This window comes from Podarcis bocagei, assembly GCF_964188305.1.
Source record: "Podarcis bocagei genome assembly, chromosome: 9".
Classification (NCBI taxonomy): domain Eukaryota; kingdom Metazoa; phylum Chordata; class Lepidosauria; order Squamata; family Lacertidae; genus Podarcis; species Podarcis bocagei.
This window is the reverse complement of record NC_138134.1, coordinates 70,520,333-70,540,874: the sequence shown is the minus strand read 5'-3', so window position 1 is coordinate 70,540,874 and position 20,542 is coordinate 70,520,333. Positions and strand designations below refer to the sequence as shown.

The following is a 20,542-nucleotide window of genomic DNA, read 5'->3' as shown; positions in this document are numbered from 1 at the left end:
TTATTTTTCCTCCCAAGCCCCATAATATTTGAAAGTAAATAATTGGGCATGATGTATTCGTAAATTAAGCACTTACAAAAACCCACAGGTTTCAGTGAGAGAGGTTGGTATGCAGATATCTCCACTGAAACCATTTAAACTTGAAAACAGAGGTGACTAACCTATGGTCCTGCAGAGGCTGCTGAACTTGTTGGCATCCATCTGTCTCGAGAGACAATGGAGTGAGCTTCTGGGGGTGAAGTCAAACTGCTGCATTAGCAGCACCAAAGCGACTTCTCCAGGCCACAAGCCTGGGCAGTATGAGCGGAAGTCCTGGGCTGCACAGAAGACAAGACCCCACTCTTGGCCTCGCTGATGTCCAGTATACCTGAAGGAGCGTCTCCACCCCCATTGTTCTGCCCGGACACTGAGGTCCAGCACCGAGGCCCTTCTGCCGGTTCCTTCTCTGCGAGAAGCCAAGTTACAGGGAACCAGGCAGAGGGCCTTCTTGGTAGTGGCACCTGCCCTGTGGAACGCCCTCCCACCAGATGTCAAAGAGATAAACAACTACCAGACTTTTAGAAGACATCTGAAGGCAGCCCTGTTTAGGGAAGCTTTTTAATGTTTAATAGGTTATTGTATTTTAATATTCTGTTGGAAGCTGCCCAGAGTGGCGGGGGAAACCCAGCCAGATGGGCGGGGTATAAATAATAAATTATTATTATTATTATTATTATTATTAGGCCCAAAGGAAAGCAGAGTAAGACGTTTGGCACCAGCTTGGCTGCAGGAGTTGCCGGAAGGAGACATAAAAGGCGCCATCCAACTGTCTTAGGGAATCCGCTCCAAATTTGTGTAGGGTTTACTCCTGAGCCTGTTCAAGACGTCCCATTTTAGGATCAGAGTTTTTCTTCTCCTAGATGGCCTACCTTCCCAGGCAGACAAGCCCAATCTGCCCTTACTCCAGCACGTGCAGAAACCACCTTCTTGACCATTGGATCCACTATTATAGGTCCATATATAGCAACACCCTAGAGGTCCCGGGCCCTAAGGAAGTCAGATTAGCCTCAACCAGAGCCAGGGCCTTTTCAACACTGGCTCCGGCCTGGTGGTGAGACCAGGGCCCTGCAGGATCTGATTTCTTTCCGCAGGGCCTGTAAGACAGAGTTGTTCCGCCTGACCTTTGGCTTGGAATCAACTTGATCCCCTTCCCCCTCTTTCCTTTCTCCTTCTGTGATGGAACTCCTATTTGGGGACTTCCCTGGCTTTTTTCTGGCCCACGTAGGACCAGTCTGGATAGTTGGCCTTGGTGAAGATTTGACGTTTTCATCCCCAAAAAGTTTTTGATTTGAGTTTCTACTGAAATGAGGCTGCATTTTAATGTTGTATTTTAATCTTGTTTTTAAGTTGTATTTTAATCAATTGTTTTTATACCTGGTGTCAGCTGCCCTGAGCCCGGTCTTGGCTGGGGAGGGCAGGGTATAAATAAAATTTTATTATCATTATTATTATTAGTTTCATCTGCTCAATTCTATCTTTGCATGCAGGGGAAATCCCTAACACACTGAGGGTTTGAGACCCATCGGCTACCCTCACCTGGTTTAGCTGGTCAGTCAAAACCGTTTCCTGGGGTGTGGCCACTGTCACCTGCCGACGGCTTCTAGGAGCCAGGTGAGAGCTGACCGCAGGGTGGGGACCGAAGGTGGACAAACTACATCCGAAGGAGCATGATGTGTCCCCATCAGAGGTACTTTCCCCTCCCCTAACACCCAATATTCCCTATTGCTGAACTACAGCTCCCATAATTCCTGATCACTGGCCGTATTGGCAGGGGCCCAAGGGATGGCAGAATCAAAGAGAGAAGTGGGTTGGGAAGATGAAAAGGGAGCTTAGCGGTTGCATAAGGTGAAAGGAGGCGTTATTGGGGATGGGTGAGGATCGCAAGTGGAGCAAGCTGTGGGGCGGACCTCCACCAGACTTTCCGAAACATTCCAATGCCATTTACTGAGCTAATTCAAAACAAGTGCAGAAACACCTAGGCTCTGCTTATCAGTGCTTCTTCAAAGATATAACCATAGAAATGTGGTGTTAGAAGGGAACCTGAGGATCGCCTATTCCAGGCATGGCCAAACTTGGCCCTCCAGATGTTTTGGGACTACAATTCCCATCATCCCTGACCACTGGTCCTGTTAGCTAGGGATGATGGGAGTTGTAGTCCCAAAACATCTGGAGGGCCAAGTGTGGCCATGCAAGGTCTAGTCCAACCCCGTGAAATGGAGGAATATAATATGCTGGAGACCCCCCCCCTGAATGTCAGTTATTTTGACTACAGTGGTATCTCGGGTTAAGAACTTACTTTATTCTGGAGGTCCATTCTTAACCTCAAGCTGTTCTTAACCTGAGGTACCACTTTAGCTAATGGGGCCTCCTGTTAGGATATTTCCATTCCACCTTAAAAGGGAGCAGGCTTTGTGAGTCAGAGTCTGCGTATTTCCTGTTTCACAGGATGTTTCTGTTGTGTCTTTTGTTTTCGCTCTCTCTGTGTCTAGAGACACTGAAGCAGGCAGTCATGTTTTTCTTTGTTCTGATCAACGCTGAACAAAACTTGTAAATAATGCTCTCCTGCGTGCAACTTCTGCTGTGAATTATCTGCTGATAGAGAGCGTGCATCGGCTCTAGAATGTGGCAGGCTATTTCTGGAGCTCATGTCGCTAATTGCTGATACTGCGTGTCTACGGGAGATCAATGGACATCCGGACATGGCTTGGGAGCCATGATGGACTTTGTCTCCCTGGCAGTATCCCAACACCTCCTGCTGCCGCTGCCACGCAATTTCTGTTCTCATCCTGAAGCAAAGTTCTTAACCCGAGGTACTATTTCTGGGTTAGTGGAGTCTGTAACCTGAAGCATCTGTAACCCGAGGTACCACTGTACTATCAAATCTGGCCTTTGGCAAAACCTCTTCTTGATCTACACTGTTTGGAAGTGAATTACTCAGAAGTGATTCCATTTGCCTTTTCCAGCAGAATTTCCCGCACTTCCTACTGCATGCCAAATCAGTAGTATGGGAAGCAATCAGGTGGTTCTGGCAACCTTCATTTGTGCCTTCTTATTAGTGTCCCATGAACTACACATAGCCCAGTAATTAGAACATCTGCTCTGCATGCAGAAGGACTTTGGTTCAATCCCCCAGCATCTCCAAGTAGGACATGGAATGTCTCCTGAGAGCACTACCAATCCATATAGATGAGGGCTGGGGACATATTCCACCTGGCACACCATCTCTCTCTCTCTCTCTCTCTCTCTCTCTCTCTCTCTCTTTCTCTCTCTCTCTCTCACACACACTCACACACATACACACACACCAGCAACCCATTGGCCAACAATGACAGGCAAGAGGGACCATCTCCCTGCTCAAGTTGGCCAGGGGTGGTGGTGGTGGGCTGAGATAGTGACCATCAGAACTGAACATCAGGTGATAGGTAGAGAGTTCAATCCTGCTTCCTGCAGGTATCAGGTGTGTGCCCAGCCAATCCAGACACATCTCAACCTGCCCCCGTACCTGACATCACAAATAACGCCAGGGCAGGTGGGTGAAGTTTGGGGGAAACGGCCTGGTAGGACCGATTTCATAGCATCATAGAACTGTAGTGTTGGAAGAGACCATAAAGACCCTCTAGTTCAACTTCCCGCAATACAGGAACCGTTGTCCCAGTGTGAGGCTTGAACCCACAACCCTGAGATTATGAGTCTCATGCTCTATACTGACTGAGCTGTGAAAGGTCCATGGGCGAGAGATTTCCCCGTCCCTGGTATACACAATGCTGAGCAAGATGGACCAATTGTATGACACCATAGAAGGCAGCTTCCATTATTCTCTATGTTGAAAGGTGTGTCTCAATGCAGGAGCCACTGCAACGGAGATGAAACTCTATTATGCTTAGTAGCTCATTGCAATTTTCAAATTTAGGTTTCAAGCGCACATCTTGAGATGTGCTGATTGCCAAAATCTGTGCCACAGAATCTGGGCTCGGCTGCATTTAGTGGCTTTAATGAGTTTCACTGTATAATAAAATATTCTGCAGTGCCTTGTTCTACAAGCGCTATTAAGAAACATAACCTGCAGTTCGAAACAGCTTTTTAAAAAGCCTCCCACTCCAGGAGAGGGTGGTGGCCCCTGAGTTGTGGAATTCCCTCCTTGCAAAGCAGGGAATCTGGCATTCACTGTCTAGTTTTTGTCATATACTGAAGAACCACCTTTTTATCTTGGACGTTAACAAGTGAGATAGCCAGGTAGGCAGGCATGAGATAGTCCTCAGCAAACAGTCACATCGAAGCTAATCAGTAAAACTTCCTGCTTGGAATTCTAAGGAATTCCCCAAAAAATGATAACTTAAACATCAGTCTCTCTCCCTCCCTTCACCTTTCCTGTAACCTCTCCCACATTCAAGAAAGCCGTTTGCCATAAAGCCTGCTGTTCCATCATCCCGAGAACAACTCCCTTAACAGAAAAGGAGCAAGATACTATCTGAAAGCTTTTTACCTATTGCACCAACTACAATTCATCTCCAGTTTTGCAAATATAAGACAACCTCATTTCTTCTTTACTTCTGTTTTCTGCCTCACAAGGAACCTGTGTATTTTGCTAAGAGATGAGGATGAGTAGAGGATTAGATTTTAAATTCTTTTTAAAAAATACTAGAGAGTCTGCCACAATTGTTTCTTTCTCTCAAGGGCCTTGGTACAATCCTGCTATCACCCAATACAGGCTAATCTACTTAAGTCTTCCAACCTCCTTCAGGTCTCTATCATGTGACTTTTCATCAGGCGTAAAAGGTTACGGGAAATCTGCAAAACAGTCAGCCTGATGGCAGGTTTTGAAGAACCTGAAAGTTTGCTTGATATTTTGTGAAATGTTAGTTGTTCCTAATAAAGCTACTGTCCTGTTGCAGATTTTGTTTTTCCGATGGACCAAGATGCCTTTTTCTGTTTGCATTCCAGAAGGCTCAGAGAAGCTGCTTCAGAAAAAACAAAGGCCTCTTTTTCTCATCGGACAGAGCAGGAAACAGCAAACAAGTCCGCGCAGATAGCAGCAGAAGTCTGCGAGGGTGGAAGAGGTTACAAATAGGCTCTTCCTCAGCTGACGAATGAACCTGGCACATAAAAGGATGCATTAGATGCACGGCTTGATTTTGCACAAAGCAGGGACACATGAAACCCAAATAAGGGTGATGGGCAAAGAAGATAAGCAGCAGAGAACCCAGTCTTGCAGTAAGAGGAACGTGTTTGACCAGGTTGGGTTTTGACATTGCTCGCCCACATAAACCACACCTTCACAACAGAACAGCACTGCTAACTTGGAGGCAGTGCCAAAGTAGGTCTAAACTGCATGTGAGGGCCTCAGAAATCACATGCAGATAAAGTAGATGCCCTTTTGAAGACTCCTCCAGTGGCAGAGCACCTCCTTTGCATGCAGAAGGTCCCAAAAGCACTCCCTGGAAGGGCTGGGAGAGACATCTGTCTGAAACTCGGGACACAGCAGCAGCCAGCCAGCAAGTAGACAGTATTGAGCTAGCTCAGGGGTCGGCAAGCTGTGGCCCATGGAGATTGTTGAACCGGCCCATGGACCCCTGCCGCCTGCTTGGTGGGCTCTCGTGCGCAGCGCTAAACCGGCGCAGAGCAGAGCGGGGACTGCCTTCCACAGCGCTGGCCAGCTTCCCATTGGCTGCAGGAAGCTCCTGCAGCCAATTCGAAGCTGTGCGCGCCTCCTCTGCACCAGAAACAGTGTTTGCGCATGAGTGCATGCGTGCGCACACACTCCGAACCACCACGACGTCTGCAGGACCGTGAACCAGCCCAAGCCACAATAACTTTGCCGACCCCTGAGCTAGCTGGATCAGGGGTCTGACTCTGTATAAGTGCTTATACACACACACACACACACACACACACACACACAGTGGTACCTCAGGTTGCATACGCTTCAGGTTACAGACTCCGCTAACCCAGAAATAGTACCTCAGGTTAAGAACTTTGCTTCAGGATGAGAACAGAAATCGTGTGGCGGCGGCGCAAAGGCAGCGAGAGGCCCCATTACCTAAAGTGGTGCTTCAGGTTAAGAACAGTTTCAGGTTAAGAACGGACCTCCGGAACGAATTAAGTACTTAATCTGAGGTACCACTGTATATGAGTTTCTAACACTGCTACAAAGATACAGTTTTTGCACATTATCTCTGTGGCATATTTGCCGATTCTGTGGGATCGGATCCTGTGTCATGGTGCTCATGTGACAAAAGGGTCACATGTCTAGGTTACACCCCCCCCCCCGACATGGCTCCTGTTGAGGCAGCTGCACTTGAGAATGCAAGAAGAGCTATTCTGAATCAGACCAAAGGCCTGTGCGGTCAAAAGGTCCCAGTTCCTCTTTGTGCATCTGGGAAACCCACAAGCAGTACTTGAGAGTAGTAGCTTTCATCTGCCATTGTTTTCCAGCAGTGTTAGAAGCTCAAGATGCTAAATGGCTCCTAAACCAAGGTTACAGTCGCCAACATGGAATGTCTAGTTGCCCTTTGGGGGCAGGACGGCTCTAGAGTCTTCTTTTTCAAATAATGGACTGACTGTGATTGACTCTCAGCTGGTTCAGGTGACAACCCTGAGCTAGGTTAAGAGCTTTGAGAACTTAAAGATGAAAAGTCACTCGATCCGGGGATAGTCCATGTATCTATCAGCCTGTTCTGACCTCTTTTTCTTAATGGTGACTGCTCCTGCTCAGGCTGCACAGGAAAAGCATTTTGGTTCCAGAAACTCATTCCCATTATTCAGGGCCCTAAGGAAGTCTGATTATCCTCCACCAGGGCCAGGGACTTCTCAGTGATGGCTCCGACCTGGTGGAATGCTCTGTCCCATGAGACCAGGGCCCTGCAGGATTTAACTTCCTTCCGCAGGGCCTGTAAGACACAGCTATTCCGCCTGGCTTTCAATTTGAACTTAGCCTGATCTTTTATTCCCCTTCCTTCCTTCTTCCCTCCCCCTCCCCCTTTTTATGAAGATTACCCACTCTGGGATCCCACAGCTAATTCTCCCCTGGTCTCCTCGCTGGCCCAAATAGGACTCATTTAGCCAGCTAGCCCTGGTGATCATCTAATGTTTATTTAATGGATTTTCCTCCTAAATTGATTGTTGAATTCTGAATTTATTGTTATTCACGTTTTATACTGTATTTTATGCTGTTTTTTGTTGCAGCAATTAAATGTTTTAAATTTGTTGTTAGCCGCCCTGAGCCCAGTTTTCTGAACCAGGAAGGGCAGGGTATAAATAAACATTTATTATTATTATTATTATTTATTATGGAACCTGAGACGGTGTTTGCTGTTTCAGAAGGTCTCCCATCCAAACACTGACCAGACTCAGACCTGCTTAGCTTCAGTAAGTCAGTGGCCTCATGTTCCTTTGGATCATACCCTGGGACAAAAGATTTGATTTATTACATTTCTACGCCGCTTGCAAACAATGAACAACGGTAACATGGTGGAACAGAATGGAACATCACAGACACATAGAATAATGCATAGCTCAGTTGGTGGAGCACGAGACTCTTAATTTTTGCTTTCTCATCCAAGGCTCTCAACTCTCACCCACTCATACCACACCCCTTGTTTCAAGTTTAGGTGCTTGCTCATACTGCTGCTTTGTACACTGGGGGTGGGGGAGAGAGAGAGAGAGACCTTTCCAGCCCATGGCCTGCATTTCCTCACGAGGAACCGTACAGGGCCTGCTAGAAGGGTCACAGGTAAAAGAGGAGAGGGCAAAAGGTTCTGCTCTTCCATTTGCATAGCAGCCCACATTAAATCTGTGCAAAAGTCTAGAGCTCTTACATGTACACACAGGAACCTCTTCATCCATCCATCCATTCAGTAAGCAAGCAGCATTATCAAAAGTTCAAGGACTTGTGCCCGGCAGAAGCACTCCAGAAGAGTGAGGATCAGGGCTGGTGAGGGGGGTGGCCTGGGGTGAGTCCCAGGAGCCAGAGAGAGGACTCCCAGGGGTTCCCAACCCCTGACCTACACCGACAGATACATATACTGTACACATGTACAGTCATACCTCGGGTTACAGATGCTTCAGGTTGCGTTTTTTCAGGTTACGGACCGCCGAAACCTGGAAGTACCGGAACGGGTTACTTCCGGGTTTCGGCGGTCACGCATGCGCAGAAGCGCTAAATTGCGCTTTGTGCATAAGCGCCGAATTGCAACCTGCACATGCACAGACGTGCCGCTGTGGACACTGCGGGTTGCGAACGTGCATCCCGCATGGATCACGTTTGCAACCCAAGAGTCCACTGTATTTTGTATAACAGCTTAGCAACATTCACTGACACAAGTTTAACACTGGTACTTGTCTAGCTCTTGCGCTAAGAATTCAAAGTACTGCTCAGGTATTAGATTACGGACTTTTACAACAACTCTGGAGTGGTGAGTTGTTCTGATGCTAAATAAAAGAAGGCCGACAGAAAGTACCTGTCATCCAGGAGTAGCTCTCGTCAGGAGAGAGATGTGCAAGAACCTAAGAGACCCGCTGGATCAGGCCAGCGGCCACCTATTCCTGAATCCTGTTCTCAGAGTGGGAAACCCATAAGTAGGACCAAGTAGAGCTTCATATTGTTTTACATGAACTGCTTAGAGGCTATTTTGATTAAGCAGTATATAAATCTTGTTACTTAAACGAACTCTCTCCCTCTAAATATCTGGCCGGGGCCTCTTTTTCGCCTGTGAAATTACTTTATGCGTTTCCTTCTCAGTATTCTATTTGGCATTTACGATTCCCCTCCCTGACTCCTAGATTAATTACTGTATACATTACCTCTCTTCCCAAACCACTGCTGAGCATTTCCCAGTTCTCTGTTCATCTCACGCTTTTAAGACTGCAAACCTCTATGAGAAACCTCTCTGTTTCTCTGAAACCTCAGTTAACAAATCATGTGACTTTTAATCTCAGGGTCCTGGGTTCGAGTCTCATTTGGGCAAAAGATTCCTGCACCTCGGGGTCCCTTCCACCTCTACGATTCAGTGATTCTTCTCTCATAATGGCGATGAGTTCATGGCAGTGAAGAAAGCTGATCAGGACTCCCCCGCTTCCGAGTTCACACTGGTAACCACCAAACTATGCCAGATCTACAGAACGGAACTATGTTACGTGAACATACTGCCTCTGAGGATGTGCCAACTGCTGTTCGCTCACCGCCAAGTACCCTAACGCTCAGGGGCAATTCACACATGTATGTCAATCAACCACAAGGTCATAAAAAGGAGCTATCACAGCTTAACCACCAGGGCCAAGGTCAGGCATAGGTAAACTCCAGCCCTCCAGATGTTTGGGACTACAATTCCCATCATCCCTAGCTAACAGGACCAGTGGTCAGGGATGATGGGAACTGTAGTCCCAAACATCTGGAGGGTCGGAGTTTGCCTATGCCTGGCCAAGATCCTTCAACAGCATCTGGCACAGCTTTGAGCATAGAACTTTTTCAGCGCCGTGAGTTCACACCATTACCTGCCAGTCATTAAATGTTGGGCAACTGTGACGAAAAACCAAGGGAGGCACATGTTGTGCAACCCAAGTGGCGTTAGCTTTGAGGAGCAGAGATTCCGTCACAGAAATATTGGCTTCTAAGTGCTGACTGATTTAATTTATGCCATGCATAACGGGAAGCAGCTGCTGTCGCAACAAAGGGAGACACAATGCTTGTGATGAAAATGCAAAGATCCATTCCCAAGTTGTGTTGCTTTCCTAGTGCCATCGTTTTATACATGAGAGGGCAGTTGAAGAAGCTTGGGGGGGAAATGTTTAAAAGTATTTTTTTTTTAAAAAAAACCCAGGGTCCTTTTTGTTGGGAATAACTCAGACGGAAATTCCCAGGTGTTGGGAAAGGTTATTTATGTATGCCACTACCGCAGCTTGTATTTTGTTAGCCCCAAAACGGAAAATGAGCAAAGTCCCAACTAAAGAAGATTGGCAACTTAAACTGATGGAATGTGCGCAGTTTGCAGACCTAACATATAGAATAAAAGAACAGGAAGAACACATGCTTAAAGAATATTGGAAAATGTTTATTGAATATATGGAGGAAAATTGTGTTTATTTGAAAACATGGGCAGCATTATGATAAATTCAACAGTGTAAATAAGTTTTGATGGATATAATAATGGAATACTGAATGGTTTAATTTATATAAAATACGCAGGGATTTATCTTGTGCAAAATGAAGTGAAGTCATCGATATTTTAAGTTTGGTTAAATTTATGTTTGACACTTTAGAATAGTCACTTAATTTAAAATTTAAACTAAAAAAAGAAAGCAAAGCAACTGCACAACTTCGGTAAGTGCTGATTCCCTGTCCTCTCTTTCTTCTATTTTACAGTGAACTTTTCACTACCCCCAATGAACACCCAGATTCTCTGCAAGTGATAAATACAAACAGCATCCACGTTTAACGGGAGTCATGTGTTCTCCTATGTATTGTCTTTTCCCATAATTAATGCCTGCAAATAATTTTTTAAAAAATAAAATCCCCTGGAGACGGTGCCGTATGTTTGATGGGAAGTGATGGTGAGAAAAATTTCTGTCCCAAGAGTGACAAAGTGCAAAGACAGACAAACATGGGAGGGAATTTTAAAGGGCGCGTTTTGTTTTTGTTTTAAAAATTACAGCAGGTCAAAGCTTATATAGAACAATCCCCAGATAAGCCTTCAGACCATCTCTCCCCACCCCCCGCCGACCGCCTCGCCCCAACCACCTGAGCGCAACCCTAAGGCCCCAACCCTCCTTTAAGCGTAACGTGTGAATGCGAGCGGATGCGCGCCGAGGCCATGCCCGCTCCTCACCTGTCGGACTTGCAGCTCCACGGCTTTCTGCAAGACGCGGGCCACGAGCAGGGCGACGCTGGCGATGAGCAGGGTCATGGACAGCACGCCCACCGTGCCCAGGCAGAGCTTCCTCATGGCGGCGAGAGGGGCGAGCAAGAGAGCGGCTAGGCCGGGCCGAGGGCGCTGCGTAAATGCGCCGGGCGGAGAAGGCGAGCTTGCTCCGCGCCCTTCCCACTGGGCGCTCCCAGCCCAGGGCCGACCAGGCGCTGCCTCCCGGCCAAGCGCCTCCCTCGGCCCGAGAAGGCGGAGGGAAAGAAGCCGGGTCCGGAGGGGCGGCGGAGGCGGCTGTTTTGGGGCGGAGCGACGCGCTTCGGTTTCGGTTTCCCGAAAAGGCGCACGACCCAGCGAGGCCACCCGGCTCTCCAAGGCGCGCCGGCTGGTGCGCCTGCCCGGGATGAGCTCAGCGCTGGGCAAGGCGGTCAGCTGGTAGGGAAGCCCAGAAGCGGCCTGGCTGTTGCTGCTGCTGGGCTATTCACCGCCGGCCAGGCCCCGCGGCTTTCCCCATCCAAGGAAAACACAAGCCGGATTAGTCACGCAATCTCTTCCGCTATCTGCGCTGCCCTTTAGATATTTGAAAATGCAATATTTGAATATTATAAATGGTGCACCCTGCACCATAGGGTCCCAGGGTTGGTTGAAACTGTTACAATACAATGTTAATATTCAAAATATTCAAAAACCATGTTACACAATGTTAAAAGCAGCTTATTCAACATAAAATTAAAAATAAGGTGGGCCTCTGGCCTGATCCAGCAGGCTTTTCTTGTGTTGTTTATAGAACAGGTATTTGCAGATCTGTCAGCACCAGTGGGGCACCACCAAAAAGATCTCACCAGCTGATTGTAGGGTCCCAGGATGGTTTGCTGTTGAGGAAGGAACCCTATTAGGCAGTCCTGTGATTTTTCCTCTGGGTTTTGAAACATAAACCGAAAGGCAGACTTCTGGGAGATGAGAATGTTGGCGGAAGCAGAGGCAAGGGCTTTTTGCTTTCTGACATTTTCCCACTCAGACCCCACCCGACATTCAACAGATCAATATAAGCTTGTAAGAAAGCATTGTCAAGACCTGGGAGAAACATTCCACCGCCTCTTTGCGTACCAAAGCCATTCTTCCCCCTTGTGAAGAAAAAAAACTGAGTAAGCTCTTTTCTCCCCAAATTGCTGTGGCCTTGTCAGATCTCCTGTTCAAAGGGTATCTGTCTTGCCTCACACCGTCTCTTGAACTTATGTATCAGTATCTGTTATTGTTGCAGATCGTAAACTTTCAGGCAAGGAAGTTGAAATATACTCTGAGTCAAGTGAGGATTTCATGCTCTTTATTCAGCTCATAGTGGTGAGGAATGCCAGTTCTCCTGAAATGTCTGCTTTATATACAATATTTACACAATGGGCCCCACGTGATTGGCTAATTCCGGGATTCTCCTGTAGGCCAATCAGGTTGCGGATTCACTTCCACCTGGAGTTGGATTGGGTGACTCCTGTGGACCAATCAGACTGCTGCATTCTGAATCCTAATGTTCTAGGACCAATCAGACTGCTGCATTTTGGATCCTATTCAACTCAGTACATAACAGAAGTGGAAGGCTGCTGTGTCCTCTACAACCATTAAAATACCCCCAAACAGATGTAAATTGTCTTTTTAGCAGCAGAAATGGAACCAAATGGCTGAATGCAATGGCAGTCCTAGGCAGGGGTAAGAGATAATAGAGAGAAAATATATGGCCTGTCTTTTTAGGGTATATGAGCCATAGCTGATATACAAAAATAGGACAGCCACGATCAATAAATTACCTGTCTGTTGCTTATTGATGAAGCATTAATTGTTACAGAGTAAATTAAAAGATCATTACACGCGGCAGAGACGGGGGAGGTAGGAGCAGGAAATAAGCCAAACCATCTTCCTGCTGGTGTGTTTTCTATCCATCTCCCTGCTGTTTGTTTTCCATCCTGAAAAATATGCATCTTTTAAATGATTTGTTGTCAGAATGCACTGCAGACCTGGAGTCAGAAAGAGGCAGTAAACCATTAGACTTGCATGTTATGTTTTAATACTATTTTCTTATAGCCTACGCGACTGTGAAATGTCTCTTGTTACTTTCCGGAAATCTCCTGTTATGTATTTCCCTACGCTGCCATCATGCAGGAGGCTACTGGGCTGCTAACAAGTGTCACAGAGAACTACAGCTTAAGGCAGGAATCAGCAAACATTTTCAGCAGGGGGCCGGTCCACTGTCCCTCAGACCTTGTGGGAGGCCGGACTATATTTTTTTTGGGGGGAATGAACAAATTCCTATGCCCCACAAATAACCCAAAGATGCATTTTAAATAAAAGCACACATTCTACTCATGTAAAAACACGCTGGTTCCCGGACCGTCTGCAGGCTGGATTTAGAAGGCGATTGGGCTGGATCCGGCCCATGGGCCTTAGTTTACCTACCCATGGCTTAAGGGATAGCCTTCTGAGAGCTGCCAGGCTATCACAGCAGCACTAGACGGTAGTGATATTTCTTAAATTCTCTATTACTCTTAATTATCATTACGGTAACTAATAATTCTCCGCATAGTCTTTCTTGCAATATTTCAAATAATCATCCTTACAAAACTTCTTGCACTTGTACTGGCGTAATCTGTTCATTACAGTTACTTTTCAAATAGTTCATATATTTACTTCAGTCTTCTAAGAATCTCTGGTTGCGCAGGTTTCGAATCCTTCCTGTTAATTTATCCAGTTCTGCATAGTCCAGCAATTTCATCTGCCATTCTTCTTTCGTTGGTAATTCTTCTTGCTTCCATTTTTGTGCCAGTAATATTCTTGCTGCCGTCATTGTGTATAAAAACAACTTACAATCCTGTAAGTTGGACAAGTTGGCAGAGGACAACCATGAAGGAAGTGGTGGCATTCCTTTTAGGTATAATCACAAACGATATTCCTGAAAATCAAAGGAAAGTATTCCTCTATGCGACAACAGCTGCCAGGATGCTTATGCCAAAAAAGTGGAAAGGGAGAAAAATTCCATCAATGAAAGAATGGCAAATTAAAATTTGTGAATATATAAATCTGGCAAGACTCACAGCATTCATAAGGGGACAATCGGACCAAAAATTATTAAAAGAATGAGGATGCACTAAAGAGTATATGAAAAAACATTGTTCTGGAGTAAGCATAGCGGTATGTAATGAATGATGCTTTGCAGGGTTAAAGAAAGAGAAAAATGGTGTAAAAAGTATAAAGATCGAAGTAATCTACATTAGACACAACAACTTAGAAAGAGTAAAAAAATTGAGGCCTTAGAACAAAGGAAGGGTCAATATGTATGTAATGACTAGATTAGAATGATGATATGGTTTTATTTGTAGATGTGTTTTTTGTTTTTTGTTCTGTGTCCTTTTTTCTTTTTTTCTTGTTTGTACTGTTTTATTTGGGATTCAATGTTTGTAATTTTTGTTGTAAATTTGCATTGAAAATGAAAAATTAAATTAAAAGAAGGAGGAGGAGGAAGCGGTGGGTTGTGGGAGAGCAGGACAGAGCAGCCACAACCTGTCGTGACTGTTCTTGTGTGGTGTGCCTGGACACACCTGTTGGTGCCTTCATCCTCCTCCTCCTCCTCCTCCTCCTCCTAAGAATATAAGAAGAAGAGCTTGTTGGATCAGGCCAGTGACTCATCTAGTCCAGCATCGTGTTCTCACCATGTCCACCCAGGTGCCTGTGGGAAACCCACAAGCAAGATTCAAGAACAAGAGTGCTCTCTCCCACTTATAGCAACTGGCATTCAGAAGCATTGCTGCCTTCGACTGTGGAGGCAGATCATGGCCATCACAGCTGCTAGCCATCAATAGTCCTCTCCTCTGTGACCCTCATGGTCATAGTCTGGTGCTGCCAACCACGGCTGAGCTCAGTGGAGGGAGAGGCCAGCCAACCAGCCAAGTCTCAGGGGAGGTACTTGCCGGGAGGCAGAGTCTGAATACAAGGTCCAGTCCTAAGGTCAGGAGTATCTCAGCTCACGTATAAAACCGTCTATCAAAAAGTTCACTCTCGTGGCCTATCCCCACAACACCTACTCACTATGGGCCCTACTAAAGCAAACAGTCTAACTGGTCAGTCTAAAAGATATTGAGGGACGCGGGTGGCGCTGTGGGTTAAACCACAGAGCCTAGGACTTGCCAATCAGAAGGTTGGTGGTTTGAATCCCCACGATGGGGTGAGTCGGCCACGATTGGACCTAATGGTCAGGGGTCCCTTTACCTTTACCTTTTAAAGGATATCGAGCGTCAGAAGAACCTAGCCACTATAAGGAAATTCTGCCCTTGGTATGTTCATTTTCCACCTCTCCATTTTGATTCTATGGCCCCATATCTGCACAAACTTATTATCCCAAAATACAGACGTGCTTTTACACTTGCAAGACTGGTTGTTTTGCCATCTGCAGTACTTGAGGGTTGATTCCAAAAGATCCTGCCTGAGAAATGTCTTTGCCCCTGTGGAGATGGTAGCACCGAAACAGCGGCACACATCCTCCTGTCTTGTACTCTCTACAAAGACCTGAGGAACGAGATCATCACCCCACTCGTACTAACCACCCCAGGGCGCTCAACCATTGCCACAATGTCCTTTCTTCTATCAGATCAAAATGTGCAGATAACAGCAACGGTTGCTAGGTTCATAGCAGGGGCAATCAGAATAAGGGCCACTAACTGACTGCTGATTCAGGACTTTAAATTGTGCTCTTATATCAAATTTCCTTTTCTGTGTATACTGTAATGTTTTACTGTTGCTATGGCCATTGGCTAATGTGAATAAAGTTTTTTATTTTAAAAATATTTTTTATTAATAATATAACAAATTATCATAATATATCATCTTCATCATTTCCCTCCCAATTCCCCCAATAACCCTCCCTCCCCCCCAAGACCTCCTCTCTCTGATTTTTTAACATAAGTTGTTTTCTGCTTATTGTAAAATTATGAAAATCCTTAAATTGACTGTTATATTAACAGTCAATAAATTTGTGTATGTTTATTCAAAACCTGCCAAGGAGTCCAATTCATTTTGTTGTTTTTTTAAGTAGTTTGTAAAAAGTTCGCATTCTTCTTTAAAGTCACAGTTGTTCTCGCAGTTTATATGTCATTTTTGCCAGTTCTGCATAATCCATCCATTTCTCTTGCCACTGTTCTTTTGTCGGGGTTTCCTCATTCTTCCATCCTTGTGCTATTAAGACTCTTGCTACCATTGCCGCATACATAAATAAATTCTTTATTTTCCTTGGCAGGTCTTTTCCTACAATCCCTAACAAAAATGCCAAATGCGAATAAAGTTTTATCAGCTATCTCAGTTCACGTAGTCAGATGATCTGGGGGTCAAGAAAGCTGAGGGTCCAAGGTCACGAGAACCAAGAAGCAGCAAGGAAGCCTGGCAAGGAACCACAAATGTTGTTTCCAGCAACTGACTGAGGCTGGAAACCTGCTTAAGAAAGCTGGAGCCAGCCGGTTCTCCTCGGGAGCAAGAAGGCTGATCAGCAGGAGGTGGAATCACTTCACCTTCTGCTCCTTCAGGCTCCTGCTCAACAGGTGAAGCTGACTCCTGGCCCATGACACCCACGGGAGAAGTTCTATGGGGAGGGGGCAAGAGGCTTGGTGAGTTCCAATGGGCACTGGGGGCTTTGGTGAGGGAGTTGGGGTTGGCACTCCTTGGCACCTCTGCCATGGGTCGGGGCAAAGCAAAAGATGGAGGAAAATGGCAAAAGGTCGAGTCAGTACAGGGCAGGGTTTGCAACCCTCCCCGTGCTTTCAAAGCGATGTTGGGATTTGTGACAAATTGAAATTGCAGAGTTATGACAAGCTTAAAGAGAAGGTGCGAGACTGGTTACATTATTTTCAAATAAGAGAGGTTTACAACTTGGATAAAAAAATTGGTTTCCAGGTGGAAAAATCAAAGTTAGAAACAGAACTGTTAGAACCCAATGCTAAGATATTATCAAGAATATCTGCTGTTGAAATGGAATACTGAGGAAGAAACAGTAAAATCTGCTATGATAAAATGGGCACAAGATATAGGATATAATATTATGTTTGCTGACTGGGAGAAGTTGTGGACCACCGGGATTAAATTCACGGCATGTAATGCTTTAAGAGAGAATATTATGAAAATGATGTATAGGTGGTACATGACTCCAGTCAAGCTTGCAAAAATCTATCATTTGCCCGATAATAAATGTTGGAAATGTAAAGAAATCGAAGGTACATTCTTTCACCTTTGGTGGACGTGCCCAAAGATTAAGGGTTTCTGGGAAATGATCTATAATGAAATGAAAAAGGTATTTAAATATACCTTTCTGAAGAAACCAGAGGCCTTTCTCCTGGGCATAGTTGGCCAATTGGTGTTAAAGAAGGATAGAACTTTCTTTATGTACACTACAGCAGCAGCAAGAATTCTCATCGCAAAGCATTGGAAGACACAAGACCTACCCACTCTGGAAGAATGGCAAATACAATTAATAGACTATATGGAAATGGCGGAAATGACTGGCAGAATCCGAGACCAGGGAGAAGAGCTGGTGGAAGAAGATTGGAGGAAATTTAAAATTTATTTACAGAAACACTGTAAAATTTTTGAATGTTGATGATGTTGAAATGAACTGAAGGGGTTCTAGCAACAAGATAAAATGTAAGATGGGACTGATAATAGATAAACTAATTGGATATGAATTTGCTGAACTAATTTTAAAAAAGGGATACAAAAAAGGGAGGCATGAGGAAGTCAGGAAAATAAGTTAACTAAAGATGAGAAATTAAAAAAGAGGGAGTTTTGTTTTTTCTTTATGTGTTTTTCTTTTTTCTTCTTTTTTGTGCTTAATGTTTGTATTTTTGTATTTTGACTTTGTATTTTTCTGTTTTTGTATTTTTCCTGAATTTTCTCACTGATAAATTTAATAAAATATTAATAAAAAAAACAAAACCAAAGCGATGTTGGGATTTGGGCAAACCACCTGCCAATCAAGCGACATTGAAGTTATGTCAAATGGTAGACCTGCGGGTTGCCCTGCCCGGCTGTCAAGCTTGGCCTATGGGGTGGGAGCCAAAACGTGTTCCCCACCCCTGGTCTAATGGGCCAGTAGCGCGTGGGGTTTGGCGGGGTGTGACAAGGGATGGGGGGTTGCTTTGGGGGTGGGAGTGGTGAGCGATTTGTGCAGGGGTGGCACCCCTGAGTTTAAGAATAAAATTCAATGTGACGTATTATTATTTTAAGTCCTAAGTACTGTCTCTGTTAAAACTTTTTTAAAAAAAAGTACTGTCTCTGTTAGGGACGCGGTTGGCGCTGTGGGTTAAACCACAGAGCCTAGGACTTGCCGATCAGAAGGTCGGCAGTTCGAATCCCCGCGACGGATGAGCTCCCGTTGCTCGGTCCCTGCTCCTGCCAGCCTAGCAGTTCAAAAGCACGTCAAAGTGCAGATAGATAAATAGGTACCACTCCGGCAGGAAGGTAAACGGCGTTTCCGTGCGCTGCTCTGGTTCGCCAGAAGCGGCTTAGTCATGCTGGCCACATGACCCGGAAGCTGTACGCTGGCTCCCTCGGCCAATAAAGCGAGATGAGCACCGCAACCCCAGAGTCGGCCACGACTGGACCTAATGGTCAGGGGTCCCTTTACCTTTTACTGTCTCTGTTGTTGCTGCCTCGGGGGATCCCGAATATTCAGGCAGGTCTGGCAACTCATCTGTGCAAGCATGCTGAATCATAGAATCATAGCATTGGAAGGGATCCTGAGGGTCATCTAGTCCAACCCCCTGCAGGGCAGGAATCTTAACTAAATCACCCATGACAGATGACTAAAAAGGTAAAGGACCCCTGACAGTTAAGTCCAGTCGCAAATGACTCTGTGGTTGCGGCGCTCGTCTCGCTTTACTGGCCGAGGCAGCTGATGTTTATTCGCAGTTTTTCCTGGTGATGTGGCCAGCATGACTAAGCCGCTGCTGGCAAAACCAAAGCAGCGTACGGAAACACCGTTTACCTTCCCACCGGAGCGGTACCTATTTATCTACTTGCACTTTGACGTGCTTTCAAACTGCTAGGTTGGCAGGATCAGGGACCGAGCAACGGGAACGAACCCCGTCGCGGGGATTCGAACCGCTGACCTTCCGATCGGCAAGCCCTAGGCTCTGTGGTTTAGACCACAGCGCTACCCGCGTCCCAACAGATGACTATCCAACCTCAAAAAACTCCAGGGAAGGAGAGTCTACCACCTCCCGAGGGAGTCCAGATGTCTCAATGCTAGGAAAAGCCCACTCAAGAAGGATGAAGGCAGCATGGGATAATTTTATATGTGCATGCCGCACCTGTTTTCAGTTGTCGCCATAAATCCTGTCTGGATATTAATTTTGCTCAACATAATTGTTCAGCACTAGGATAAGCTCCCCTAATAAATATTCTCAGATTAGCAGAACCAAAACGACTTATGTCTTGATTGTTTTCTTTTGAAATAAAAGGCCTTTACGTTGCCATTTTTTAGCGTGTTGCTTCTTGCACCTAACTCACCCTTGCAACCGGTGTGCGCTGCATGTAATATATAGAGCCAGACTCTAGTGTGCGTTTTTCACTTGATGTTCCACTAAGTTTGATGCACCTTGCTGGCAAATGAACGTTTCCAGGCTTGCCGACTTATTTCGTGTTGCAGCCTGGGAGAGTCGCTCTTTAATATGTGGGTGAGATTGCTGACAGCCACAAACCTCTATCTGAAGGCGCGGCGTTAGAGGTTTTATTCCCAAACATGTATCCACATGCCTCACCCATTCTCTAACTGCAGTGTGAAAAGGGTGTGTGCAAGTCTCTTCATTTTTTTAAAATTGTTGTTTCAATGAGGCACAGATAGAATAGATAATGAGCTCAGCATATTTGTGAAGAGACGAAAATATCACAGGAGTGCCTTGTGCTCAACTCAGCCTCTAAACAAGAAAAGCAAACGCTGATGTAAAGCTTGTAGGTTTCCCATAGGCATCTGGTTGGTCACTATGAGACCAGAATGCTGAACCAGGTAGGCCTTTGGTAGGATCCAGCGTGGCTCTTATACAGGCAACACTTACGTGCACAACCACATACCGTATTTTTCGCTCTATAGGGCGCACTTTTTCCCCTCCAAAAGTTAAGGGGAAATGTGTCTGCGTCCTATGTAGCGAATTCAGGCTCCTTGGCTTCAGCGAGAGCAACACGAAGCCTCCGAAGCGCAGAGGGACCCCTCTTGCTCTCCAGGCTTCACGGATAGCCGCCTGAAGCCTCCGGAGTGCAGCGCGAGTTCCCGATGCGCTCCAAAGGCTTTAGGTTCTTTTTGCTGAAGCCAGGAGAGCAAGACTCCTCTTGCTCCTCTTGGGATCATTATTGAGAAGACAAAGGCCTGGCTCAGAGGCTGTTTTCATAGCCACTAACTGGCCTCACTGTCTTAAAGGTAAAAGTAAAGGTACCCCTGACCATTAGGTCCAGTCGCGGACGACTCTGGGGTTGGGGCACTTATCTCGCTCTATAGGCCGAGGGAGCCGGCGTTTGTCCACAAAGAGCTTCCGGGTCATGTGGCCAGCATGGCTAATCCACAGCAGCACACGGAAACACTGTTTACCTTCCCGCCGGAACGGTACCTATTTACTTGCACTTCGACATGC

The 20,542-nt window shown here is 45.9% G+C and overlaps 1 protein-coding gene and 1 long non-coding RNA gene across 3 annotated transcripts in view; both read right to left on the bottom strand.

Moving 5' to 3' along the window:
• Positions 1-11,142, bottom strand: part of SCARB2 (scavenger receptor class B member 2) — a 36,853-nt gene extending 25,711 nt beyond the window's left edge. The window contains exon 1 of one of the 2 annotated variants that reach the window (XM_081207156.1): positions 10,860-11,142. In XM_081207156.1, coding sequence (XP_081063282.1) covers positions 10,860-10,976 — 117 coding nt within the window. In that variant the 5' untranslated portion in view covers positions 10,977-11,142. The remainder of the gene's footprint in view (positions 1-10,859) is intronic. The other variant, XM_081207157.1, reaches the window with a different exon arrangement.
• A 1,541-nt stretch (positions 11,143-12,683) lies between these two features.
• Positions 12,684-20,542, bottom strand: part of LOC308594408 — a 40,185-nt gene continuing 32,326 nt past the window's right edge. The window contains exon 3 of the long non-coding RNA XR_014011447.1: positions 12,684-12,898. This is a non-coding gene — a long non-coding RNA (uncharacterized lncRNA). The remainder of the gene's footprint in view (positions 12,899-20,542) is intronic.